Genomic DNA, 27557 nt, shown 5'->3' with positions numbered 1-27557 from the left:
ACACACCCTGGATCAGCACTAACAATAAAACCCCCAGGGTTTGGCCAATGGGAAATGCATCAACAATAAATCCCCCAGGGCTCGGCCAATGGGAAATGCACTAAGAATAAATCCCCCCGGGGCTCGGCGAATGAGAAATGCACTAAGAATAAATCCCCCCGGGGCTCGGCCAATGGGAAATGCACTAAGAATAAATCCCCCCGGGGCTCGGCCAATGGGAAATGCATCAACAATAAATCCCCCAGGGCTCAGCCAATGGGAAATGCACTAACAATAAACACCGCAACCCCGGGGCCCAGCCAATGGGAAATGCACCTACAATCTCCCTCCCTGGGGCCCAGCCAATGGGAAATGCACATACAACTCCCTCCACTTCCACGGCCCAGCCAATGGGAAATGCACCTGCAACACTCCCACTCTGGGTTTAGCCAATGGGAAATGCACTAATAAAATAATCCCTTCTACAAAGAAACAAAATATCCCCCGGGGTCAGCCAATGGCAGACAAGCTCACACCCTCCCTCTCAGGCTCAGCGAATGGGAAATGCCCAGAAAACAAACAAACCCAGGGCTCAGCCAATGAGATACTCAACAGGAAATTATGGGGCGCCGTTGTGATTGGTCCATAGGAGGTCTGACCCCTCCCACCCTTCAGCTGTCCATCAAGTTCACCCTTCACACCCTCGAGGCTCTGTTTGATTGACTCACACTGGAAGCGGCCTGCCGCCAATGGTAAGGCCTGTTACAACGCCGTCGCTACCGTTGGCCAATGGGAGCTCCCCTCACAAACTAAGCGCGAGCGGGAGACGGGCGGCGCGGGAGGGAGGAGGGGCGGCGAGGCTGTTACCCAATGAGAAGCGGCCTTGCATCGCGGCGCGGCGCGCTCGGCCAATCAGCGCCCCCGTGGCACGGCGGCGCGGCGCGGGCCGGGAGGAGGGCGATGGCGGCCATTTTGAGCCGCTGGCCGGGCCCAGCGCGGGGCGGGGAGCGGCGCCATGGACGTGCGGCGGCTGCGGGTGAACGAGCTGAAGGAGGAGCTGGGCCGCCGCGGCCTGGACACGCGCGGGCTGAAGGCCGAGCTGGCCGAGCGGCTGCAGGCGGCGCTGGAGGCCGAGGGGGCCCGGCGGGGGCCCGGGGACCAGGCGCCCGACGGACGCTGTGAGGGGCGCGCGCGCGGCGCGGGGGGGCCCGGCGGGGGGAGCAGGCCCCGCCCCCGAGTGTCAGCAACGGCCCGGCCCGGCCCGGCCCGGCCCGGCCCCGGCTCCCCCCCCGGGTCGCGGGGCCCGGGGGGGTCCGTGGGGGCGACGCGGGGTTCGGGGGGTAACGTGGCGGCTGGGGAGGAGGGTGATGCAGAATTCGGGGGGGTAAAGGGGGGGTCAGCGGGGGGTAACATGGGGTCCGGGGGGTAACGTGGGGGGTCCGTTGGGGTCAGCGGGGGTGATGTGGGGGCTGGGGGGTAACATGGGGGTCGGGGGGGTCCAGGGGGTGATGTGGGGGTTGGGGGGGTAACATGGGGGTCCGGGGGGGGTAACGTGGGGGGTCCGTTGGGGTCGGCGGGGGTGATGTGGGGGCTGGGGGGTAACATGAGGGTCCTGGGGGGGTAACGTGGGGGGTCCGTTGGGGTCGGCGGGGGTGATGTGGGGGCTGGGGGGTAACATGGGGGTCCCGGGGGGGTAATGTGGGGGGTCCGTTGGGGTCGGCGGGGGTGATGTGGGGGCCGGGGGGTAACATGGGGTCCAGGGGGGTTGGTGGGGTAACGTGGGGGGTCCGTTGGGGTCGGCGGGGGTGATGTGGGGGCTGGGGGGTAACATGGGGTCCAGGGGGGTTGGTGGGGTAACGTGGGGGCTGGGGGGGTTGGTGGGGTAACAGGCACCCCGAGTCCGGGGCTGGCCCGTGCTGATGGGTGCGGGCGGCCGGTTACTGAAGTCCCCAGGTGGGGTGACCAGACATCAAGTGTCAGTAATCGGGAGGGGGGATAATAGGAGCCTATATAAGAAAAAGACCCAGAAATTGGGACATCTGATCACCCTGTCCCCAGGGGACCTCACCGGGGGCACGTCGGCATCACAGTCCCGAGGCCCCTACGTCTCGTCTCATGGCACTGGTGAGACTGGCGGCAGCTCTGCCCACTGGTGTCACCTGAGGTCACAGCCAGGAGAGCTGCATTGGGCCTTGGTTTGCTCTCCGCAATGGGCCAGGCATCTCCGCCGCGGCTGTTGGGAGCACGCGTGTTCTCCCCGGGCTCCTCTTGTCACGAGGGGCGTCCCCCTTGGCAGGCGTGATGTGCTAACCCAGCCCCAGGGCGTGTGGCCTAGGGGTTAGAGCAGGGGACATGGCGACAGCAAGTCGGGACTGACTCCTGGGTTCTACTCCCAACTCTGACACAGCGAGCAAGTCCCACCCATCTTGTACTGAGGTGGGGGTGTAGGCATAGAAAGCGTGTGTAGATCTACCTGACAGACCTCCATGCCCCTAATGAGGAAACGTTGCATCCTTCTGCCAGCGGCGGGTGCTTACCTGTTGCACCACGTGATTGGTTTTATTTTGGTCCAGAGCGGGGTCAGCTCCTTGCCAGAGTAGTTCCTCGTTTCGTTTTCTTGTTGATGGATTTTGGCAGATGGGAATCCTGCCAGCCCGTCTCGACTTCTGTCAGCTTCCCCCCATTTACCAGGGGGTTAGGGCCTGCTTTGGTGGTAGAATTGGTGTTAGCAGGTGCTGTAGAGCAGTGTCTCCACTGTTTTTTGCTGGCCTAATGTTTCTACATGGTGCGACTGTCCGGCTGGAGGAGCCACATGTGCAAGCGTGCAGATGTCTGAGTAATATATTTGATCAGTTCTATTTTATACAGACAGAAACTGATCTGCCCCTCGGGGTTCGGCATTGGGCATATGTATGGGTCTGGACTTGCTAGTCATCTCACCCTTTTACTATATTACACTTCAAGCCACCCTAAATCTCTGGTGCCTGGAAGCATGTCTCCCTGGGCAGCTTGTTTGCTTGCTAACGGCTCTTTGAGGCATACTTTTATCCTTAATAATGGTGCATCTTGTACAGGTTCTGTGCTGCTCTGGCATGCGGTATTTCCATGTAACTTGCTAAGATACCTCATCATGCTGTGAAAGGGAATGAGCTACCAGGCAGTGTTTCACTAGAGGACACTGGTTTGCTTAGGTTCTGCACTGAGATGCTCTTGCTATATCATTGCTAATTTGTTTGACGGCTTCTGAGCAGATCATCAAAATTGGCTGTTCTGCATTTCCCCTGGAAGGTGGTGGTGCCTCCCTTGCCACTTTCACTTTTGCTTTTTGTGGATCTTGGTAAGTAAATGGCAAGTTATCAGTCCTGCTGGTTCCACGGCTAGACATGAGGGTCACAGGTCAATACTGCCCGTGTGGGAAGTGTTGTGTCTGTCATTGTTTGCTGGAGTGTTGGTTAGGAGACTCACCTTACTCTGGGATTTCAGAGTTTGGTTGTTTTTAGTAGAAACTGGGTTGTTTCCTTTGGAAAAGTTTTGTGACTGAAACACATGCCTTTTTTGCAGTGAACAAGTGGTTGGCTTCTTTGCCTTCCCGATAAGTTTCTGAGAGTGCTGGGTGCCAGGCCTGTTAATCTTCAGTGCATAGGTCCCAAAATGTGCAGGGACCAATTCCCTGGTGATAAAATGCTGAAGCTCCGTTTTCCTCTGCACATTCTAGTTACAGTCCGTTGTAAGTAACGGCCTTAATGCCTGTTTCTATTTGAAGATGGTGTCGACAACAATACTCATCAGAATGACCCCCAGGGTTATCAGTCCTTCGAGCACTGCAGTATTAAACAGGAGAACGAATCCAAGTATGAGAGGAGATCTCTAGACCACGAGCGTCCAGTCTTACACTCAGGTAACGTTCATTTTAAAGTTGGCTTTGTCAGCAAAACTCTTTGAAAAGTAAGATTATAACGAATGGGCATGTAATTACTGCCTTAAGTCACTGTGGTGCCCAGAGCTCTCCTTTGCTAGTGGATCAGTCCCTACCGGAAGAAGGAAGCTTTCTGTGGTTCTCTTCCCCTCCCTTCCCCATGCTATATAAGCCTTTGATAGGGGTTTGCAGTTGTATTGCCCCATTGTGTAGTGTGATCAAAGAACTGGTTTCAGTCTGACAAGCACTCAAAAGGCAGCATCAAGGGGTGGAAGCTACACTGATCTGATGCCTGAGACTTGAAATAGCCTGTTCTTAGACAGCTCTCCAAAACCCTAGGTATAGATCAGTGGTGCATTTATGGTCCAGCGTTTTGTGGTTGTTCAAGGCTAGGAACAATTTCTGCATCCCCTGGAAAAGCTGTGATTTTGATTCCCACTGGGGTTCAGCAGCTGAATGTATTGTTGCCAAAAAGATCACAAGACAGCAGACCTTAAAATGACATCTCTCTGATCCCCAGCTTGCTTCCTGTCTCCCCCATGGTTGCAGTATTTTGCAGCCTAATAGGGCTAGAAATAATTGGAGACCAGTATCCTGCCAAGGACTGGTCCTGAACATGTGATTAGGAGTAGGGAAATAATGGAGCCCTGTAAACTAATCCCTTTTAATCACACTGGGGGAAAAGGATGAATTATCATAGCAAAAATACCCCTGGGAGGGGTGGTGGGGTTGTTAGCAGCATTGAGCAGCTCTCAGTAAAGGCAGAGGAGTCCCTGTCTTGTCATAGGTGACTGGAATATTTTAATCTCACTGCCTGTTTGAAATGCAGAGATGAAGACAGAAGTAAAGCAAGAAGAACCAGCTCCTGGCTATAACATGCTGGCTCCTGGCTATAACATGCCGGCTCCTGGCTACAACGCCCCTAGCTACAATGCACCCTCCTCTGGCTACAACACCTCCAGTTACGGTGCCCCCACTCCTGGCTACAATGCGCCCCCCTCTGGCTACAGTGCACCTGATCCATCTCAGCCCAGACAGCAGCAGCAGCCACAGGGCCGCAAGAGACCTTATGAAGAGCAGCGAGGGCGAGGGTATTACGAACACCGGGAAGATAAGAGGTGAGCTCGTGGAGGGAAACCTGAATGAATCTCTGGTTTATGGCAGTTAAGGACATTTATTCCTGGGCCAGGAGCTAAGGAGAGTCCTAGAAGCTGAGTTTGGAAAGAGCTGGGAGCGTAACTTGTGTCTGTCGAAATAAGAATTATAAGGTGGTATCTCCTTTTAGAGCTTTTGGCTCTTCCTGGTTTGTGGCAGGTTCTCCTTTGTATTTAGGCTTGGAAAGATTAGATTTTTATCAGTAAAAGTTGGTAAAGATCAATTTCATCGAACACACACAGATGGGCAAAGAAAGGTCCATTGATAATCAAGATGGGCAGAGTGAGAAAAACACTGCTTGAGAAACTACTCGTTTGATTTCGGGTTGTTTCTTGGGTATATTTTGACGATAAAGGTATAACTTTATAAAAGCTTTAACTTTTTGCATCTCCGTGTCTGCTGCTGTTAAATAATCGTCTGATGCCCCTGTTGTCTGACCCTCCAGAATTTCTTTGAACTGTGAAAATTTAAATACATAAAAAAGTTAAAAGCAACTATATTATCCGTCAATATGATAAACAATAAAAATCCAGTTCTGCCAAGCCTGCTTGTATTTAAGAAAGTGATTGTCCGTATGAAATTTTTTCCATCCAGTCTTAGTCAGAGTTCATGTGTGTTTTAAGAATAGGTCTGGTTCTGTGTTCCCCACAGCCTGTACCGGTTATTGGCAAGTGTCAGTTTCACTGTTCTGCTCTGGAGGTTTGTTACAAGCAGTTTGTACAGGGTCAATAACTCTACCAGATGCAGGGCCTAAGGTGGTAACATCCCGTGATGAAAACTTGGAAGCTTTCAGTGGTGGGAAAAAGAGTCACTGTCAAATGTTCCCGGAGAGCCTCTTCACCTTTGCTTTTCTAGTAGGAGTCTCTGGTTGCAAATCCATACTGATCTGTCCCAGTGAAAGTCTGACAGGCCTTCTTCCCGCTCCTTGTCCCCAAAGCTCTGCCTTGCTGGTTGACACATGAGTAACATTGGTGCCTTGGTGTTTTTGCTCCAGGGGCCGATCGCCTCAGCCTCCTGCAGAAGACGACGAAGAAGAGTTTGATGAGACTCTAGTGGCCATTGATACATGTGAGTGCAGGGGGCAGAGAATGGTGGCACCCTGCACCCCAAATACCTTTACCTGATGGTCTCCTTCCTGCCTGTTCTCAACTTGAAAATTATCCAGGACAGTAAGACTAGACTTCTCTGGTTTGACGGGAGGACTCTCAAGGGGGCCCAGAGAGATACTGGCGGCTTTCTCTCCCCATAGCAGGGGGGCAGGGCTAATGTGCCTTTAACAAAGACTGCCTTTCTCTGTAGTGCTTATGCATTGGACTTCATAGAGTCCAAGGCCAGAAGGGACAGCTGTGGTCATGTAGTCTGAGGACTTCCCCGAATTCCGTCCTGTTTTAATTTAGAAGTGTTAATGAACACAGGTTTTACATCTGACTGAAGGTCTTTCCTGCTCCCTTGTTTATTTTTCAGCCCCCGGAGAATCATCGTCTCTCTTGTCCTTATCTGGCCCCTATCATGGTAGTACCTGAGCATCTCATGTTCTGCGGTGTATTGATCCCCCCGCCAGTCCAGTGAGACTGGGGGTGCAAGACAGGGATAGGCCCTTCTGTTTTCCGCGTCTTACGGACGGGAGCTGAGGTGAAGAAAGACAGAACAACTTATGTCAGAGCTGGGAATTGAACTGAGAGCCCAAGATGTGCTAGGCATGCTGCAAACTTAGAGTAAATGGTGGTTTCTGCCCCGCACAATTTATAACCCAAGCTGCTCCTTGTGCCAAGACAAGGTGTAACAGGTGGATGAGAGACACAGGCAGGTCGGGGAGTGGGGAAACGCCAAGTACAGGGCTTTTACTGTACTATGGTAATGCCTAAAATCTCATTGTGCAAGGGGCTGTAGGCATAGGAGGTGGCATGCGGTTCTTAGCCAATCTAGTGCACTGATCACCTCCATATTGTTTCAGTTAACAACCAGACCTCCTTGTCTTCTAGATAATTGCGACCTGCATTTCAAAGTAGCCAGGGACCGATACAGTGGCTACCCGCTGACCATAGAAGGCTTCGCTTATTTGTGGTCAGGCGCCCGAGCTACCTACGGCGTGAGGCAAGGGCGAGTCTGCTACGAGATGAAGGTAAGAGCAGCGTGGTGCCGCTAGCAACGTGTAAGTCACTGTGAATGGTAACTTCACCTTTCATGTGCTAGGGATCTTCCAGTGGGGAAAGAGAGCTGGATTTGGGAGCATTTCCAGCAGGAAACAGGGCTTACCCATGAATAGGACTAACAGCAAATAGTTTCCTAACGACTCGTCTGAATATCCAGCTTCACCAAGGGGAAAGAGTAAGATGGAATCAATCTCCATGTGTATACTTCATGCCTGTTTTCATTGCCGCCTACGTAGCCTTCCTTCTGAGGAGAGATAGGGACTGTGGAGTAACAACACAGATTTAATTCACCTCCTTCCGGTTAGAGAGGAATGTCTGTCCTTTAACCTGGGTCTCCTTTTTCCATGGAGGTGCCCAGTTCACCGATGGTGAACATTAAATCCTCTTTTTTCATCAGCTGAAGCGGCAAACGCTCTTTTTTCCTCACAAGTGGCATAATCAGCAAAGTTGGCTTCCTTTATAAGATGGTCAGACCGAAATCCCTCCACTCCTGTTGTGGGGCTAGTAACTTCAGTCTAGCCGTATCCCTTAGGCAGAGGTCAATTGGGTCAGCTTGCAATGGCTTGGTGGCCTTGGATTCTTTCCCTGGTAGCTGTATCTTGTCCTCCTGAATCTATAGCTTCATTTTTTAAAGTTTCTAAAAAAAAATTAAAGTGCAAGTTGCTTAGCACTTAACATGACTAAAATGTAAATCAGTGCACGGCAGTCTTCAGAGGTGGGCAGAGAGCCTGGAGCAGTAGCTTTAAAGAGATGACAGTCTTCGTTCATTTCGGCTTGGCGTTAACTCTGATGCCTAGTGGTGATGCACTGAATGTCAGTGCTGACTGTTTCACTGCAGATCGTAGCGTGTGCGCATGGGGAGGGATGGCCGGCTGAAGACCTGTCCAATCTGGCCTCTTGTTTTGGGTCATAAGTGGACAGCCTTTGGATTGTGGTTGTGACATGGAAACGCTTTGGTGCTCTTTCCAATCCCCTGGTTGATTGGGCTACCAGACCACTTCTGTAGCAGAGCTCTTTTCACTTTCGGGCTCTGCGTAGTTACACTCCACACAGCTGGAAGCAAAAACCTCTAAAACTGGTTGCAGCAGGAAACAAGAATCTTCCCCAGAAGAGCTGTGCATGCACCCGTACCTCCCCACACTCACTCAGGAACGTCGTGTGCGATCTGCCAGGCCAGACGGTCTGCACTGGGATTGGGGAATTGAAACAGGAGGAAAACACCGTGCCCAGTTACCTACAGGGAGGTGTCATTTCCCGTCACCCTTGGTAGCTGATTTCATGAGTCTTAGCAGTAAAACACAGCACAGTCCCCCCATTTGTCACACAGTCTGGAGCTGGGCAGAAAACTTCCAATTAGTAAACTGGAAACTTACAAACATCAGCTTAACTCAAGTCATGCCTTTAGCCAGGTCCTTAGTGCTGCTTCATGTAACACAGAGAATTCTTTCCGGTAATCCAGGCTGCTGGCCTCTCTCAGCTGTGGTCTGTTAAAGCTTCTTAACAGAAATCTAGGGAAGAGATCATGAGTACAAGGAGCTAGGACACCTGGGTTTTAATCTCAGCTCTGCCACTGACAGCACTGAGCATTGCTTCCCCTTACAGACGAGGCTAATAGGAACTTCTCCCAGAGCTGAGAGAGTTATGAGGCTTTTTTTAAAAGTACAATTGCAAAATGTTACTTACTGCTGCACTAAGGTGGGTTCAAATTTCCTCACCAATGTTATGTAACAAACCCATGGCTTTTAGAAAGCTTTCAGCATTTCATCTTGTGCTTCTCTCAGCTTGGGCTGTGAAAATAGCCTTGTCAGTTTCTCGTTCATTTCTGTTTTACTATTAGGCTCTGGTGTGCTAGTACCTTGTTTTTCATTCTTTTCACATCCACAACCCTTTGTTCTAAGTCAGTTTTCACACACACACCAGTTACATTTACTATAAGAGCGTCTGTGACAACGATTCTAGTTATACTGGTGTGGGGCTGGACTAGATATCCTCTTGAGGTCCCTTCCAGCCCCACGTTTTAGTGTTTAGAAGGCTTGACCCAGAACATATTACCTTGAAAAATCAGAGTGTGGGGCGTGGGTGAGATTTTCTTTGCTTTCGATTGTAATAAAACATTCAGTGCCTTGGGGGTCGCAACCCATGGGTGGAGAAACCGCGTACTAGCACAATGGTTCAGTGATCCCATTGCAGATGCTCTGGGGCAACCATTGATTAAAAGTTGTTACTCTGAGAATCGTAGATTATCAGGGTTGGAAGGGACCTCAGGAGGTCATCTAGTCCAAGTCTTTGCTCAAAGCAGGACCAATCCTCAACTCAGTCCCCAAATGGCCCCCTCAATGATTGAACTCTCAGCCCTGGGTTTAGCAGGCCAATGCTCAAACCACTGAGCTATCCCTACCCTCAACTGTGTGAAAACACTGATTTTTACAGACCCTGAATTTGGGGCCACGTTTTCCTGCATGGCTCTAGATGAGACAGGGTTATTAGGCTGGTAATTTACTTCTCTGAAGTGTCTGTCCCTGGTTCTTGCACAGACCACTCCAGGCATTGACTTTAAAATGTAAAAGGTTTTCTGTGAGCACTCTGGTTGTCTAGGCATGAAGGTCATTTCAATCCTGTTTTCTGTCCCCAGATCAATGAAGAAATCTCTGTAAAACACCTTCCTTCCACAGAACCTGATCCTCACGTCGTGCGCATTGGCTGGTCCCTGGACTGTTGCAGCACTCAGTTAGGTAAGGGCTGCTGCAGCTTTTCATATGCGATGCCAAATAGACACATCGTGTTACTTCTGTAATGCGCTGAAATGTTTGTAAAGTTTTTGCTGTCACTAATTGCCTGGGTACCCGTCACCATGGCACCCAGGTGCTCGTGTCCCTATATGGGATGGGAGGCCTGTACCCTGCCAACCCCTCACTAACTGCTTACGAAGGTATTTTCTTCAGCTCTTGGTTTGCACCAAACATAGCCGGGCCATTCAGCTGCTGCCAGTGTTAGGGGGTGGCTTGCTCAGAGATGGGGCTTGCTTGGCCCTTTCCGTCCACTGAAAATGCCCTAGCCCCAGAGACTCTTCTGTCTCCTCTGAAACAGGGCTGTGAAGCTGGGAGCATTGTAGCCATGTGCAGCTAGCCAGGGCTGGCAGTAACCCTGAGAGGGCAGGGCCTGTATCCTTCCATTAGCCTTCGGTTAAGGAAGTGGCCTGTGCAGCCCTATATTTGAATTGGCCGTGACCAAGCGAGCCCCTTGGACTCTCTCCTCAGGGGAAGAGCCCTTTTCCTATGGTTACGGAGGCACCGGGAAGAAATCCAGCAGCTGCAAATTCGAGAACTATGGCGAAACGTTCTCGGAGAACGACGTCATCGCCTGCCTTGTTGTGAGTATGGGCTCTCGCTGCTTCGAGGGGACCCCCCCTTGTGCTGCCAGTGTCCCCCATGCACCCCTGTAGGCACCACTTCCAGCGTGTCCTGGCGTGGAAACTGACCTGCTGGCCGAGCATTCCACCAGCCGCAGCCCCAGAGCCGCTCTTTAAAGTATATTCAGTCACTTCATTTCCATAGTCTCTGCTCAATCATTCTGAGCCACCGCAGCAACCCCACCCCCTTCCCTCCTCTACAGTGATATTCTTAAATACAATGTACCCTGCCAGCACCTCACTAACTGCTCACAAGGGTATTTTCTACAGCTCTTGGTTTGCTTCAGATGTAGCCGGGTCGTTCAGCCACTGCCACTGTTATGGGGTGGCTCCCTGATCATATCTGTGTAACCATGGCCGTGGCCGGGTTGAATCTGCACCCTCGGGATCTAAAACCAGTGAGCAGGAGATAAAGGACTGGATCTCTAGGAGTTTGCTTCTGCCCGTGGTCCAGGCACTAGAGCAGGGGTAGGCAACCTATGGCATGCATGCCAAAGGCAGCACACGAGCTGATTTTCAGTGGCACTCACGCTGCCTGGGTCCTGGCCACCGATCCAGGGGGCTCTGCATTTTAATTTAATTTTAAATGAAACGTGTTTAAAAAATGTGAAAAAACCTTATTTACTTTACATACAACAATAGTTTAGTTATATATTGTAGACTTATAGAAAGAGACCTACTAAAAATGTTAAAATGTATGACTGGCACACAAAACCTTAAAGTAGAGTGAATAAGTGAAGACTCAGCACAGCACTGCTGAAAGGCTGCCACTCCCTTCGCTAGAGGGAGCTTCTGTCTGCTGCGTTTTGCCCACTCCTGAGACTAATTCAGTGCGTAGGGAGGAGCTTCACGTTCTGCTTCCAGACTGTTTGCTTTGTGCGTTCAACTGCACTCTGTGTCTGGTCATTTTCACTGTGAAGTCAGCCCACTTCCTTTGTCCCCTCGGCAAGATCCCCAGGGGAAGAGAATCAACTTAAAACCCTGAGATACTGAGGAGGCAGGTAGCTTCAGATATGACACCGAGCTCGCTCCTGCATTCACCCCCAGGAGTGTTATCGTAGGTGGTGGTAGGGGAGAGCCCCCTGCTATAGATGAGGGTTTCCTTGCAAAGTTGTGCTGGGACTTCGCATCTCCACACGCCCACCTTCCTGCCCTCCTGGATGTTCAGTCACACACTAGTTCAGTTAGGGGCGGAGTCAGAAAGCACCTGACAGTTACTCCGACCGTGCGGTAACTACCTCTCTCGGCACTGGGCTTCCACGCTGGAGCTGTCAGTTGCTCACTCTGTGCTGGCTGACCTTGGAGCAGGTTACCTTGCCAGCACTGTGCTTGCAAACAGCTCAGAGCCGGGGCAGGATCTTCCTCAGGACATTGGGGATGCTGTCTCAGTGGGGGGCTGTGGTGTTAACACATGTTTGCATAGTGCCCCAGAGTGTGGTGTTCAGCCAGTAACTAGCTCTGTTTGCCCTTCTCTCTGGCCCTGCATTTGCACTGACTCTCTTCCCCTGTAACTAGGACTTTGAGTGTGGGGAGGAGGTGGAGATGTCCTTCATGAAGAACGGGAAGTGGCTGGGCGTGGCTTATCGGGCACGAAAGGAAGCGCTGGGCGGCCAGGCGCTCTTCCCCCACGTCCTGGTGAAGAACTGCGCCATCGAGTTCAACTTTGGGCAGCGGGAAGACACCTACTTCCCCGTCCCCCCGGGCTTCACCTTCATTCAGCACGTTCCGCTGGCCGAGCGCATCCGTGGGACCATAGGACCAAAGAGTAAAGCAGAGTGTGAGGTGGGTGTTTTGCATTGCACTGTATAATCCACATGCTTCCTGCCATGAGGCATTTACAATCCGAGAGTAAGGCTGGAGACAACTGGGGCTAACCGTGAACCGTTCCTATCAGCGTGAAAACAGCACCAAACAGCACGCCAGCTGCCTGCCATCAAGTGTCTGCTGGGCAGAGGGGAAGATCAGAGGGTGTTTGGAGGAGGACAGTGTGGGGTGGCTTTTTACTGCCTGCAATTCCTGTGACCAAAGATCTGAGCTGGGGTCCATCTCCCCCAGTATCCTGCCTCCAGTGGCCAGTATCTGCTACTTCAGAACTTGGGGCAGGAACCTCTAGTGAGGGGCCGGAGGCTTTAGATTCCATCCGCCAGTCTTGTTTATATTACTGTTCTCGTTCTCCATATAAATCTCCAGTCCTGCTCTCAGTTCTGCTAACCCTTGGATTCAGTGACCCCTTGTGGCAATGAGTTCCTCAGGCTAGTGTGCATCTCATCCAGTGGTAACTCTATCGCGCCACTAGAAGGGAGAGAAGCAGGAATGTTGGTTTTTAGGAACGTTGCCTTGTTTTAAGGGCACCGCAGCTCTGGTCAGCTGGAGGAATGATGATTCTCCAGCATGGTATAGCTGTCTGAGCACGCGGCTGGGAATCAGGAGCTCCGGGGTTCTAAACCAGACTCAGAGCAGCTCTCTTGGTGCGTGGCAGCTGCAGCACCTCAGATACCACGATGATGAGCATGCTCTGAATACCTGGATGGACAGATAGGAGGGGGAGGGTAAAGTAGCATGGGCTTGTGGTTATGGTGCCAAACTGGGAATCAGAAGTCATTGCATGGCCTTGAGTAAAGTCACTCCCCTGCCTCAGTTTGCCCCGTGTAAGAGGGAGTGTCTGTCTGCGTCAGAAGAGGTCTTGGACTTAGTGTGTGGAAAGGACAAAGTGCTCAGTGTTGTAGCAGTAGCTGACGCTCTGTGTGTGTGTTTCAGATCCTCATGATGGTGGGGTTACCTGCTGCTGGCAAGACCACGTGGGCCATAAAACATGCGGCTGCCAATCCAGCGAAGAAATACAACATTCTGGGAACAAACGCCATCATGGATAAGATGAGGGTAAGAGATGAGCCCTTGTCAATAGCTAAGTCTCCCACTGCTGTGGATTGCTCCTCTTTGGATGATCAGAGGGGATTGTTCCGCTGGAAAGCAGTCACTCTTGTATTAGACGGGACAGGGGAGCGCTACACCTTTCTTACTCCTGGTCCCGACTCAGCCTTTTCTTAGAGCAGATTGTTCGCTCCTTTCATTCAAGAACCTTTAAGTGGTTCACACACGTGAGTTGACCTATACGCCCTGCACAGTGAAATGGGTATTGTCCTCATTATGTAAATTAAAGAAATGATATAGTGAAAGTAATTGGCTTTCCCAGGGGTCATTGCCACAACTCAGAAAACAATCCCAAGAAATCCTGGCTCCCAGCCCCCTGCTCTAACCGCTAAACCCCACTCCCCTCCCAGAGCAGAGACTGGAACCCAGGAGTCCTGACTTCGTCCTGTGCTGTAACCACTAGACCCCACTCCCAGTACTACCACATGAGGTGCTGAGGATCCCACCCCTGCAGCAGTTCGCAGACCCCCCGCTGTAATCCTGTACCGTATTTTCCTTCAAGGTGATGGGACTTCGCCGCCAGCGCAACTACGCGGGCCGCTGGGACGTCCTCATCCAGCAAGCGACGCAGTGCCTGAACCGCCTGATCCAGATCGCTGCCCGGAAGAAACGCAACTACATCCTGGATCAGGTACAGAGTCCTTCGCCCAGCCACCTCCCTGGCGTCCGCCTGTGCGCGTCACCACGCTTACCCGGTGCACTGCAGAAGTGTTAACCATATGCACATACAGACACCTCTGTTGTATGTCTGGGGCTGAAGGAAAACTCCCATTGTAAAGGGCATACCAGAGAAATGAGGGTTCAAACATTCCGTGGTGTGTAATAGGAAGCATCCCCTTAGCTTAACCGCACGCAGTTCCAAATATTTAGAGAGCTTTTGGAACTAAATTGATTGTTCTGTTTAAAGTGTATCCAGATAAGTGGCCGTGCAACTACATACTGGCTTTTCAGGTCAGGGAAGATAGGCTAAGGTAAGTGCTAGTCTCTGGACGTTTCCTAGAGTGCCCTAGGGATCCGTAAGTACCACTGGTGAGTAGTTTGTTGTCTTTTGTTGGGATGGATGTCCTGAGAAGAACAGGTAAGCCCAGGTGAGTCACAGCCAGGCTGGCATCACTCAGGGTTATAGGAAAACAGACTTCCCTCCCATTACGTGTGCAGGCTTAAACCTCATGGCTGCATTTCAAAGCCCTTTACCTTTAATGGGAATTAAGCATTTCATTCCCCTAGGAGGCTTTGAAAGAACCCTGTTCTGAAGAGCCCAGCAACTCTGGATCTTCATCATCTAGCTGGTAGCTTTCCCGGCAGTCCATACAGCTCATTATGTGCCCATGTGGGGTTCTCTGTCAGCACACTGAATGCAAACCCTTGCTTTGGGTTAAGGCATAAAGGCAGGGTGGCCAAAGGAAGACACTGTTCTCTAATCCTAGTGCTGATGCGGTTGTCTCAGAGATCAGAGGATGCGGATAGCATTTAGTGTCTTCCCTTTATTAAGACACATCGGCGCTAGCCGTATTTGATGGCAGCACTCGGTTTAGTCTGTCCCTGTTAACTAGGGCATACATGTAACTGACCCACACGCGTCTGTCAGTTCTGTATATTGAACCCTGAACAATAACCCTGAAATGTAGGATTAGTGTCTGAGGATTTAAAAAAACTAATGAATACCCAGTTTGGCCTAAAAGGTGCGCAAATGAGATCTTTCTTTGCTTCATCCGTCTAAAATTCTGAACCCTGGTACTCTCCTTGTATAATGTTGATTAAATTTGCCTTGAGCCTACAAGTGAGATCTGGATGCCAAGCAAACTGTCGATCGTGTGTGGAGTGAGGAAGTGTCTTCCCCACTTGGGGCTGGAGAGTTGTGAGTGTGTGGGTGTCTGGAAGATTTGGAATTAGCTCCTGCTGGTTTTAATGTGATACAGAGGTGAATACAGCGAGAGGTTGAGGTTGTGTTAGAGGTTTAAGCATGTTTCCAATACAGCTGGCTGCTTTCTTGAAGAAGAGAGAACCATTTTTCCTCAGCTGCTGTTGATTCTAAAATATTTAGGTAGCTCAGTATGGAGTTTAGACTGTAACAGCGTCGTCTGTGAACTCTGTTATGGTCCCAGATCTTTTACTCGTTTGGCAACTCTAGGTTTGGCATATGCTTCTCAGGCTTTGTCCGTCTGTTTTCTCATGGTTTTCTTGGGTTGTAGCTTTTTGCAAGGTTTAAATAAGATGAAGTGTTAGTGACTGACCTGTTTTAACTGTAAAACTGCAAAGAGGTGGGTTTCTGACCTTCTTGTATCTGAATAACAAAGCCAAAAAGATTGTCCATGTACACGTCTTTCAGTAAGCTGCTACGCGTTTCTGTACGGATGCTGTGATTTTATGTAAGCTGCTGTGCTTCAAGGCAAACTCCTTTGCAGAAGTGCGTTTACAAATTGACTGTGTATCTATCATGTAGATGAGTTTAATATTTTTTAAAACTTTTAAAGACAGAGGATTCAGGAAAGCTGCCATGATCTCTATTTGCTGTGTTCACTTCCGGGGTGTCTGGCAGTAGCTGTTGGCTGTTAACATTTGAAGGTGCCCTACTTGCTAAATGGCTGAGAGTTGCATCAGTTTGCCATATACAACAACCACAATGATCTGAAACTGGTAACAGTCCCTCCAAAATATTGCGCTGTTGTTTTGGGACATTTTGTGCTTTTCTGTCCCAAAGGGTGTTGTGTATTTTGCTGAAAGTGTCGTGGGCTCCTCACTGCATATATATGGCTAGAGCCTCTGGGTAGGCACCGTGCCTTGGTTAGCACAGTGCCCCGTTGCACCGTGGCAACAGACTGGCTCTGAGAAAATAACGTGGCCCATTATCACGCTTCTTGCGGAAGTTAGGGGAGACGTCCAGCTATGTGCCGACTTCGGAGAGCTGGTGGAAGCGCAGTCCAAGCTGCAGCCAGCCAAAAGATTGCCAGAAATCTGGCTGGCCAAACCGACTGGCGCCTTGTTTTTGCTTTGAGTTTGAGCTAGCCTTTCTTTGGGCTGTGCTGGCATCGTGCGTGCCCTGCTGGGGGGGTGGAGATACAACTAAGGGAAGGGAGCGTCAGTGCTCTGTGGATGAATGCGTTGCTGATGTTTATTTCATTGGAATTCCAGTGAGCGGTACAGTAGCCATGTGAAAGATTCAGGGCAGGTCCTCAGGTGTTGTAGAACAGTGCCGCTCACTAGATGCTGATGGAGCTAGGTGCTTTACACCAAGGGAGGATCTGGCCCAAATCATTGAAACCCAAGTTCCATGGCTAGATCTAGTGCATTATGCAAAGAATGGGATCCCCAGACCATCTGGAAAACCCCGCTCCAAAAGAGTGAGTAAGACCCGAAGCCCTGGGCCCTGAAAGGTAACCAGTTAATGGACAGAGCTGAGTCCTCAGGGAGCAGAGATTCTCGGCTGCATTGCTCAGATTTAAGGGCAAACAGGTCTCTGTGATTGGCTTAAAACCAGTCTCTGCACCCCTGCTTGTGACTGACCTCGGGCCATTCGCAGCTGTCACCCTGCCTCCTGCAAGGTAATCAGCAGAGCACGGGGTGGCAGAGGCAAATCCCCAGGTAGGAAGTGAAGCCAGGTATCTGGGTTCCTGGGTGTTCACACCAGGGCTTTGGAGCAGAGCCCGGAGCTGGAGCGCGGAGCAGCTCCGGAGCAGTGGAGCTGCAGGTTTTTGCCTGGAGCTGGAACGGAGCCAGAGCATAGCTCCAAAGCCCTGGTTCACGCTGAGCATCAGGAAAAGTAGCTTAATAAGAACACGCCCCTTATCCCTTTCTGGTGTTCTCCAGGCTGCGCCCCGTGGGGCTCAGTATTGTACCAGCCCGTGTTGTGTTTGAGGGATGTGCCGCTTGCCGTGCTGCTGGCATCAGCCCGTTTCCTGGGGACCGGGGAGAGCAGCAAGGACGCCATGTGCTGTGTCAGTCCCTCACCTCGCTGAGCTGTGGGCTCAGGGTCCCCTTTTGCACCTCGGACCTCACTCCTTCCTTTGTCGATCCCCAGTTCTGTGGCCCTCCCCTCAGCCGGGGGTGGGCTTTGCCCTTTCTGCTGGGCCATCAGGTAGGCCTGGACCTCCTCTGGAGTGCTGAGGAGTAACCTCGCTGCCTGGAACTGACAGCAGAGGGTGAGAGCTTCACTTTAGGTGTCACTTGGCCTTGAGAGGATCCCAAGAACTTGGAACCTGTTTAGTACGTGCGACCTAGGCTCCCGCTGGCTCCAGTTCTGTTAGTCTGCCGAGGGTGGGAGGTGGCCATGCCGTGTGAAGCCGGAGTGGTTGGATGTCGTGCACTGGCTTGCTAGATGCTCAGCTTTGGCAGGGCCTGGTAAGAGCGTGCTGGTCTGGCTGTGAGCTGACGCCGTTTTGCTGCAGTATTCTGTGTCCTTACCTTGGATCTCTGCTGTAGCAGTAGCTGCAGAGGTTTTTCCGGCTGTGGATATTCTCTCCCGCTTTGGGAGCAGTTGGGCCTGGTCTGGGACGGGCACTTGTGTGAAATGTTGTTTCCAGCTCATCACCACCCTTGAGCACATACAATAGATGCTGAAGGAAACTGAAGCATCAGTGTTTCAGCAACACACATACCTCTGGGTTTAACTGGCCTGTCGTGAAGATCTTAATCACCTGAGAAATTTTAACTGACTAGATACTGGCATTACAGCAATCAAGGCTGGCATCCGTCTGCTGAAAACCATTGTACACCTCAGACAGAGTGTTAATGTAGCGTGTGAAATCCCCGAGGAGGAGATGGTTAATCCCATTTTATATTAGAACTAAAACTGAGGCTCAAAGCAAATCCAGATGTTGTGGTGGGAAATGTGCATTGTGACAAACGTAACAAATAATCTCATTAAACCAATGAGAGCGAAATGATTTTGGCTTAACAAAGCCATAGGTTGAAGTCCACCTAAATGTCAGTTTTTAATAGGAATAAAGTTAAAACGTGAGGCTTCAGTTTCCCAGTTTATTATTTGATCCCACCTTTGAATCCAAGATGCCTGTGTACTGAGTGGTACCCCTGCTGTCATGGCCGTCGTCCCAGGGAAGAAAGCATCGGTTAGGGTCCTCCCTTAAAACAGCATATGTGAGAGAAGGTATTTGATGAAGCTACCCCACCGCAATACGAGAGACAGTGGTAACATCCGAGCTCATCCAGGAGACCCTCATGCAGTTGGAAGAATCCTAGCAGCTGGGCAGTCTAGCTGTGTGAGTGCTGGGTTAGATGGCTCAAAGCTGCCTCCATCATCAGCCTCTGATTCCTGGGTAATGCGCCTATTTCTGTTCTCCCCTTCACTTCCTCTGTCATTCTTAAAACAGCCAGCCTGTGGGAGCGTGAATCTGTGCCGCTTCTCGGCAGTCATGGCAGAGGATCCAGTTGGTGAAAACAAGCCGGGGGAAAGGATGTCTCTAGCATCTGGTCTGCACTGTCACAGAGTAGAATAAAAGAAATATGGGGCTGGAAGGGATCTCAAGAGTCAATCCCCCATCTCCAGCTGATGTAGGATTAAGGAAACCTAGACCATCCTTGACAGATGTTTTTCTTTAAAACACCTCCAGTGACGGGGATTCCACAACCTCCCTAGGTCACCTGTTCCGGGCCTAAACTATCCTTCGAGTTCAAAAGTTTTCCCTAATATCTAACTTGAATCTCCCTTGCTACAAATTAAGCCAATTACACTTCTTGTCTCATCCTCAAGAGGCATGGAGTATGATTGATTGCCGATGTCGTCTTTACAACAACCTGTAAAAGCAGCAAAGGGTCCTGTGGCACCTTATAGACTAACAGACGTTTTGGAGCATGAGCTTTCGTGGGTGAATACCCACTTCGTCAGATGCATGTAGTGGAAATTTCCAGGGGCAGGTATATATATGCAGGCAAGCTAGAGATAATGAGGTAGTTCAGTCACGAAAGCTCATGCTCCAAAAAGTCTGTTAGTCTATAAGATGCCACAGGACTCTTTGCTGCTTTTACAGATCCAGACTAACACGGCTACCCCTCTGATACTTTACAACAACCTGTGACCATGTCCCATACCCTCTCTGCCTCCTCCCCCAATCTTCTCGTTAGACAAAACAGCCCAATTCGTTCAGCCTTTCCTCATAGGTCATATTTTCTAAACCTCTTATTTTTGTTCTCTGGATTTTCTCCAGATTGTCCACGTCTTTCTTAAAGCAGGATGCTCCAAAGTACAGGACAGTCCCACAGCTGAGGCCTTGCCAGCGTCCAGTGAAATGGAATTGCTCCTTCTGCCCTCAAAATAACATTTTTAATCTCTAAAAAGATTTAAAATCAGTTGAATACTCCTAGCCAGCCTTGTGATACAGGGGTTAACCCCAGTTTAGACGGGGAAAATGAGGGGCACAAGGGAAGTCAAAGTCACACCTAGATCTCAGGTGCTAGCAACCCTGCCTCTCAGGTGCTTAAACATTAACACTGAATTCCCGTGAGTCACACACAAACATTCCCTTCAGTTCACAGGTTTGCATTTAACCTGTCCGGCTTCCCACTTAAAGTGTAAATCACTCGCTTGTTTCTAAAGAAAGCAAAGCACAAACCCTCGTCTTCATGGTTCTCTGTTTGGGGAGTGAAGCAATGAAAGATCTCATTTGAATTGCAGAAAGTACCAAATGTGGGCGTTCTAACATTACCATTACCACCACCCCCACCCCCCGGCTTCTGCACCTAAAAAGGTAGGCTAGCTGTCCAGGGTACTTCACAACCATCTACATGCACGAGGGCGGGGGCACCATGGCTTCTTTCACCACTGCAGGCCACAATGCTCTGTTGGAAAAGAGAACGCCAAATAATGAACGGTTTTTGCCTCTTCTTTGTCACCATTGCTAGACAAATGTTTATGGATCTGCCCAGAGACGAAAAATGCGTCCTTTTGAAGGTTTCCAACGCAAGGCCATTGTAATTTGTCCCACGGATGAGGATTTAAAAGATCGAACAATAAAGCGCACTGATGAGGAGGGGAAGGATGTGCCAGATCATGCGGTGTTAGAAATGAAAGGTAGGATCCTAGAAATGAACAAACCGATCCACAAACCACACGCGGCCAAAACACCTGTTGTGTTGTTTAAGAGCTGGAAAGAGATTCATTTTTGGTTTGAAATGCTGATCCTGATATTGATCTTTTATCCTCCCTTCCTTTTGTCTCACTTGTCGTAGTCTTCCATCTCCTCTGTCCTTAACAAGAGATGCTATAAACCCAAGCTGACTTTGTTCCAGTGGGGAAAATGTTATGTATGTTTCCTGTTATCCTCCCAGAATCCAATAATCAGGGCAAGGCTAGGGGTTGTTTCTTTCCTCTCCCACAACAGGAAAAAAACCCTCCCTCCCCCCCCCCTCATGATTCCGTCCAAATGAAAGTGACTGTCTGGTCCCCCTATGGCTGCATTTCTCGCAGCTGGACACAAGGGGGCAGGGGAGGTGACTGGTACTTGGATGCAGTGGAGACCAGAGTGTGTCTCTCCCTGTCATTGGCTGGGGAGGGGATGACATCATGCTTACATCATTTTTGTGGTTTATGGTGTCTCTTCTCTTCCTGTTCACTTTTGCCTTCCTGTCTCTCGCCTCCTTTCTGGTGGTCCGACGCCGTGGCGCAAGGCAGCCTTTGTCCCCCTGCCAGGCTTCTTCCAGCTAGCTCACGTCTCTTTTCTTCTCCCCTTCGCCCTCTCGCCGGGCCCGCAATCCAGCCAACTTCACACTGCCGGAGGCTGGCGACTTCCTGGATGCGGTGATCTACATCGAGCTGCAGCGGGACGAGGCAGAGACGCTGGTGAAGCAATACAATGAGGAGGGCAAGAAAGCCGGGCCCCCGCCGGAGAAACGCTTTGACAACCGGGGCGGCGGCGGCGGCTTCCGGGGCCGCGGGGGCGGCTTCCAGCGCTTCGACAACCGTGGCGGGGGCAGCGGCCCGCAAGGAGGCAATCGCGGCGGCTTCCAGAACCGAGGGGGCAGCGGAGGCAGCTTCCGGGGCGGTGGGGGAGGAGGCAGCGGAGGAAGTGGCAGCAGTGGAGGAGGTGGAGGAGGTAGAGTCTCACCTGTTCCCCGCCCACGCTCCAGAGCCCAGGGTCAGAGCTGTTGGTGGGGGAAGTCTGAGCACGGAGCTAGGCTGACGCGGCGGCCGGAGGCGGGTCCTGTATAGAGCTGAATTTGGTTCCCACCTTTTCCGCAGAGCATCTGTGTGCTCCCGGGCAGCGCTCGGAGGGTGGGGTCTCCAAGGTGCCGCGGGGCTTAGGGGCTCACGTCCCATCTGCGCAGCATGGGGTGCTGATCCTTTCACTCACCCCTTGTCCAGTGAGACTGTAAACTCTTTGGGGCAGGGAGTGTCTGTCTGTGCAGCCCCGTACCCTGTGGAGGGGGAGGCAGGCTTGGTGAGGATCTTTGCAACCCCACCAGTACAATGCAGGGGGGTCAGTCTCTGGGGATCTGTGCTGAGACCAGGGGGAGGGGACACAGTCTTGTGGGTGTCTGTGCAGCCCCTAGCCTAATGGCAGGGGTCCTCATCAAAGCCTTTAGGTGCGAGGGAGTCTGATCCTCACTCCTTGTGGAGAGTGGGCTGCGCTGCCTTTGAAGAACTGCCCTGAGGGGTGGTTTTCGGGTGCTGGGCCCTGTCGCATAAACAGCCACAAGGGGTTATCAATGAGACGTGTTCCTCTTGGGTGTAGGGGAGATTCTTGTTGACAGCCCCTGCTTTCTCTGCCAGGCTTCAACCGGGGCAGCTACACCCAGAATCGCTGGACAAGCGGCACCAGAGACAACAACTCCAGCCCCCGGGGCAGCTACAGCCGGAACACCCAACCACAGAGCAGCTACAGCCCTGCTCGCAACCAGAGTAGCTACAAGCCTCCCAGCAGCACGCCCGCCACCCCCAGCAGCACCCCCAGCAGCTACAGTCAGCAGCAGCAGGTCAGAGAACCCGCCCTCGGTCCCAGGGGATCTGGGCACCTTCCCCACCCAGCTGGCTGACGTTGGTCATGGCTGGCTTGTTGCTTTCTCTCAGCCTCTCCCCAGGAAGGATCATACCAATGGAGCAGGCTTGGGGGGGGTGCTTGGGCGCTGCTCTGTGTTTGGCTGGCCAGAGGAATGAAGGTCATTAAGCTGGAGTTCTTTGAGGTGACGCATCTCAGGAGCAGGAATGCGCCCAGGCCATCCTGGAGAACCTGCATCCCACCCCCTTTCCATAGAGCCTCCAAAGCAAACGTTTCCATCTTGTGCCTCTTCTCACCCCGCCCCACCAAAAAAAACCCGAAAAGAACAGCTTTGGGACTATCTCGGAGAAGTTGGGTTTCCCTCTCAACTTTCCCTCACATTTTTCTAGTTGCTGAAAGCAGGAAGTGAAATGCTCCCCTGCCTTCTCTTGTTTTTACCACTTTCCCCCTTTTCTCGGCAGGGGAGTAAAAAGGAAGGTGTTTTTTTTGCAATGGGGCAAGACCCTAGAAATGTGAAAACTTTCATTTTGAGATGTCAAAAGTCAGACAAATTGTGGGCGTGGTAGGGGCTCTGGGGGAGGTTGGCTGGCCTGCATGAATCCTGGAATTGTCAGGCTGGGCGGGAACACATGGTGGGACTGCAGGTCAGGAACGGCCCTTTCTGGATTTCATCTGAGTTTTTCATTTTTCCCCCTGGAGTGAAATTGACATTTCCTTTCTTGGCTGGTTCTGCTCTCTCTTCCCTGGCTTCTCCAGCGGGCGACCGTGAATGCCAAGCCCTGTGAACGCACAGTCCCCACAGAGAGAGTGGGTGCATATTGGGGTCACCCTGAGCCTGCCCGGGGGGAATGTTTCGGGCCCGTTCACCTCAGGGCAGCTCAGCAGTTGACCCATTCCCTGTAGGATGCTGCTGGGCGGCGTGGAGAGCGCCTGGGAATGGTTGTCAGTGAACCATGCCGCACAGTAACAATCCTGTGCCTTTCGTTACAGCCAAGTTACCCTCAGCCCTACACCCAGACAAGCTACACCCAAGGAGGAGGGTACACTCCCAACTACAACTATGGGAGCTACAGTGGTTATAGCCAAAGCTACACCCAGCCTCCACCACCGACAGCACAGACCTACAATCAGCAGAACTACAACCAGTACCAACAGGTAGGTGGGAGACGGGCTCTCGGCCAAGCGATGACCTGGCCGGAGGGTAAGCTCAGGGTGTATCTGAGCGTAGGACGAACTGATGCTTGTAGGGAAGGGGGAGTGGCCCATGCATAGGACTGGGGGAAGGAAGTTTCCATGTTTCACCCTAGCTGTGGCTGATTTGCTGTGAGCGTGGGCCAGTCGCAGAACTTCCCTTTGCCTCTTTGCAGTTAGTGGAGAAGTTGAGGATTAGTGCGATGTTTGCGGTGTCCCCGGGAGAGCTCAGGCAGGCGACTTCCAGCAGCAGTCGTCCTAGGCTGTAATTCTCTCTCGAAGCTGATTGTAGAAATCAGTGTTGATACTGATCTGTCGGCTTCCCAAACTCCTTCCTGGTGCCTGAGGATCCATGCGAGATGCCCTGGTGCTCTGGCTAGTCATTCAGAGCGTGTGCATGCTAATTGTACTTCACAGAAGATAATCTAAACCCAAGGGGGTCTGCCCCAGAGAGATTAGTCCTGAGGCCCGTGGCCGGGCAAAGGTGCTCTCTAACTCAATGGGCTTTACCGCACTCCTGGGCAGGGTAAGCAGCACCCCTACAGATCCCACCTTACAACGGGATGGCCAGGCTGCACGAGGGGTTCATTGCTGTGGAGTAGAGTATTGCAGCAGCACCCGAAGGCCAGGCCAGGCCCCTCTGGGCTTACAGCCCTGTGCATGCCAGAGGGGAGTGCCAGTCTCAAAGGCCAGTGTGCCGGGTGCTGCAGATGCCACATCTGCAGAGCACATCTCAGAGCCTGCAGCTCCAGGACGAAGAGGTTGGTCAGCAACGCCCCTCCTTGGGCGCAGCGCAGGGCTCTGCCATCAGGGTGAGCCCTTTGGTGCAGAAGAGAGAGCGTTCTTGGTGCGTTCCCAGACTGGGGAACGAACGCCCCGAGGACTAAGGATCAACCCTTCCGCTCCCAGTGCCGGGAACGCTTCTCCAACCTGCCTCTCCCATAGAAAGACAGCAGCGCAGATCTGTAGAAAGTCCCTGTCAAAACGCTCCACTCCCCGCTTCCCCCGGGAGAGACCGACATGCAACACACGTTAGTCACATTGCATAGTGCGCTAGGTGTGTAGTGGAGAATTAGAACAGCTGTTCTCTAGTATGTAGCAGATCTCAAAGCACTGGCCGAAGGAAGTCAGTCTGGCTGTCCCCATGGCTAGCAGAGGTAAGAAGGGACTTGCCTACAGTTGCCCAGTCAGTGCTCTAACCACTGGGCTGTACCCTCACTAGGTAGAGTCGTGAAAACCCTGGTCTTGTGTCTGAAATGGGTAAATCCCCAGGACAAACACATCCTGGTGGTGCTGGGGGCTGCCTGCTTCACCGGCACACTGCCCAGCACTAACTCTGTCGTCTTCCCCCAGTACGCCCAGCAGTGGAGCCAATACTATCAGAACCAGAGCCAGTGGCCCCCATATTACGGCAGCTACGACTACGGGAGCTATTCGGGCAGCTCCCAGGGAGGCTCCAGCGCTCAGTGAAGGCCAGCAGGAACTAAGGAGATCACACCCCCGCGTCTTTCTCTGGGAGCAGCCTGCAGCCCCTCGGGAAACCTCCGCGTTTCACTCAGCGGCTCCGTCAGAGCGGTTCCTGATCATCTTTGGAAACAGGCAAGGGAAGTGGGACCTCCACCCCTTGTTTTCTCTCTGTAGTTTTGACGATGAATGCGTTTCCTTGTACACTCTCGACAGACAATGGCATGCTCCCTTCTTCCTACCCTATAAGAAAGTTGCATTATTTCTCTCCATGTGTTTAAAACCATCTCCTTTCTATTTTTTGACTCTAAAAATGGTAGGATCTTAACCAGCTCCCTGTTCTAGGTACTGTACTCCCAGGCCAGGACTTTCCTTGTCTAAAATCTACAGTAGCGAAGGGCCAGCTCTGGCCCCTGATAGCCTTCTCCCTTCTCCCCTACGCTAGACAATTGTGCTAGTGAGAACTTCCAAGCTTCCAAGGCTTCACTGCAGTTCAATGTCAGTCTTTCCTGGAGGGGTTTTATTCATCTATTCTGCAAAAGGTTTTTAAAATAAATAAAGAGGGAGGGGAGATGGCTGTTTTATGGTAATTAAGCTTTTTTTTTAGATTTTATGTAACTTTTTACAGTGGGTCAGCAGCTGTTAATATTTCATCAAGATAACAATTTCTTTGCTCAATCCAGGTGAGAAATAAAAGAAACCATCTTAAATGTGTAACTTTTTATACAATGTCTAAGTTTCTGTAACTTTGCACATGCTTTGTTCTGAGTTGAATTGTAACAGCTTTTTGTATTTGGAGAAAGAGTGAATATTGAACTTTAATGGCTTGGTGTTTTCCTTTCCCCCTTTCATAAATCCTCGGGGGGGTTAAAAAAAATCCGTTTGATGGTTAACTTGTCCCATCCTAAGCCTCCACTTTATGGAAAATAGCAGGCAGTGTATAGCTAATGGATCCCATTATCTGTCTGCCACAGTTTTTGTGTACTAGCTGCTTCTAAACCATCTAAAGTTCAGTCAGAGGAACACTTCAGCTGATTTATGCATGAAAAGTGTCTTTAAAGCAGCTCTTTACAAAACCCTAATGTCACTCAGAGACATATCCAGGGAGAGTTTTTTGGAAAAAGCTTTTTTCAAAGAAAGTTTGTTTTTCAAGACGGCACTTTCCCTGGCTGTGTTTCCCAAAGAGAGAAATTGATTAGCTCCATCTCCTTGGCTTGTTCATAAGCTAATGTGAAATTTGACACATCTGTTTATTACCTAGGCTTAGTGAAATGCAAACTAAGTGGCATAAACAGGGGAAAGTTAAGTAGATTTTTAAGTGTCCTTGTTTTTAATAGGTAAGGGTCTCTTTCTCTCTTAAAATATGGGGCCAGATCCCCAGTTGGTGTGGCCCAGGAATTTTAAATTGATTTGCGTCCCTTTTCAAATCCTTCAGTAAAAGCCAGCCAGTGCCTTTGGACACCAGAGGCTCAGTTCACCACCACCCTACTTGTTTTGTCACTTTCCAGTGCAGCGTTCCCGTTTTACCTTGGCCTCTTGCCACTGGGGTAATGACCACCCAAGCTGTGCAGCTCAGCCGTGGAGTGAGACCTGGGTTTGTTGCACAGCTGCTCTGCCAAGAGCTTGTGAGCAGCCCCAGCAGCATCAGACAGATTCAGAGCTCGAGCCTGACATTGTAACTATGCTGGGGGCAGGGTGGGGCCCTGTGCAGATTCACACTCTTAGAATGGAGAAAAAGCCGTACTTCCTTTAACATACCAAATGTGACAGTCCAAGACAAGGCCGAGACCACGGATTGGACAAGAGCTGCATGGAGGTACCGTAAGGAATCTAGCGTGTATATAAACTTGGCAGAACTGGGTTTTTTTTTAATGATTTCAACAGACGGCTGTTTATCTGAAAGCACTTTTTTCTGTTTTTAGTAATGTAGATTTTCACTGTTTGGGGAAATGCTGGAGGGAGGGTCAGACAGTTACTGAAGGAGAGCCGTGGAGGTTCAGAAAGTTAGCGCTGTGTAACCATTAAAACAAATTGTCAAAATATACCAAGTAAATTCCTTGAATCAGATTCCACGTTGTCAAGCAGCATTTTTCTTTCTTGCTTAGCTGTACATTTTTATTGATGGAAATATTTTTTGGTAGTGGGTGTGTGCAGTGAAATTGACCTTTAGCAGTGATCTGCTCCTTCTGAGCATATGCCACTAGGCAGCAGTCATAGCCCCTCTCTTGTTTATTAAAACAGCTCCCTTCCTGGGGGGGAGGTGAGGGTGGCAGACCAAGCTGCATGAAGCCCTGCTCTTGCTAAATTGAGTTAAGTTTATAAAACATGGGGAGGACAAAGTCTTCTGGGAAGGTTCCTTGTGTGCAGAGCTGGAACAGGCCATGCAATCATTCCAACCAGCATAATATGAT

The 27557-nt window shown here is 51.0% G+C and overlaps 1 protein-coding gene and 1 long non-coding RNA gene across 3 annotated transcripts in view; one reads left to right on the top strand and one right to left on the bottom strand.

Moving 5' to 3' along the window:
• LOC127037184 (uncharacterized) overlaps positions 1–27557 on the bottom strand; it is a 115682-nt gene that overhangs the window by 24307 nt on the left and 63818 nt on the right. The window lies entirely within an intron of this gene.
• Positions 975–25968, top strand: HNRNPUL1 (heterogeneous nuclear ribonucleoprotein U like 1). Of its 2 annotated transcripts, none has more exons than XM_050928429.1 (15): positions 975–1157; positions 3743–3877; positions 4725–5013; positions 6045–6118; positions 7033–7172; positions 9836–9935; positions 10461–10573; positions 12128–12394; positions 13370–13492; positions 14046–14174; positions 20399–20567; positions 21253–21588; positions 22266–22468; positions 23482–23646; positions 25036–25968. In XM_050928429.1, the coding sequence occupies exons 1-15, from the start codon at positions 995–997 to the stop codon at positions 25150–25152; spliced, it is 2523 nt and encodes an 840-aa protein (XP_050784386.1). In that variant the 5' UTR covers positions 975–994; the 3' UTR covers positions 25153–25968. The 2 variants fall into 2 exon arrangements, with proteins under 2 accessions (XP_050784386.1, XP_050784387.1); XM_050928430.1 differs by lacking the exon at positions 975–1157 and adding an exon at positions 1851–1932.

The sequence above is a fragment of the Gopherus flavomarginatus genome, chromosome 18 (genome assembly GCF_025201925.1).
Source record: "Gopherus flavomarginatus isolate rGopFla2 chromosome 18, rGopFla2.mat.asm, whole genome shotgun sequence".
Taxonomy (NCBI): domain Eukaryota; kingdom Metazoa; phylum Chordata; order Testudines; family Testudinidae; genus Gopherus; species Gopherus flavomarginatus.
The sequence above is the reverse complement of the archived record's forward strand: the minus strand, read 5'-3'. Positions and strand labels throughout refer to the sequence as shown.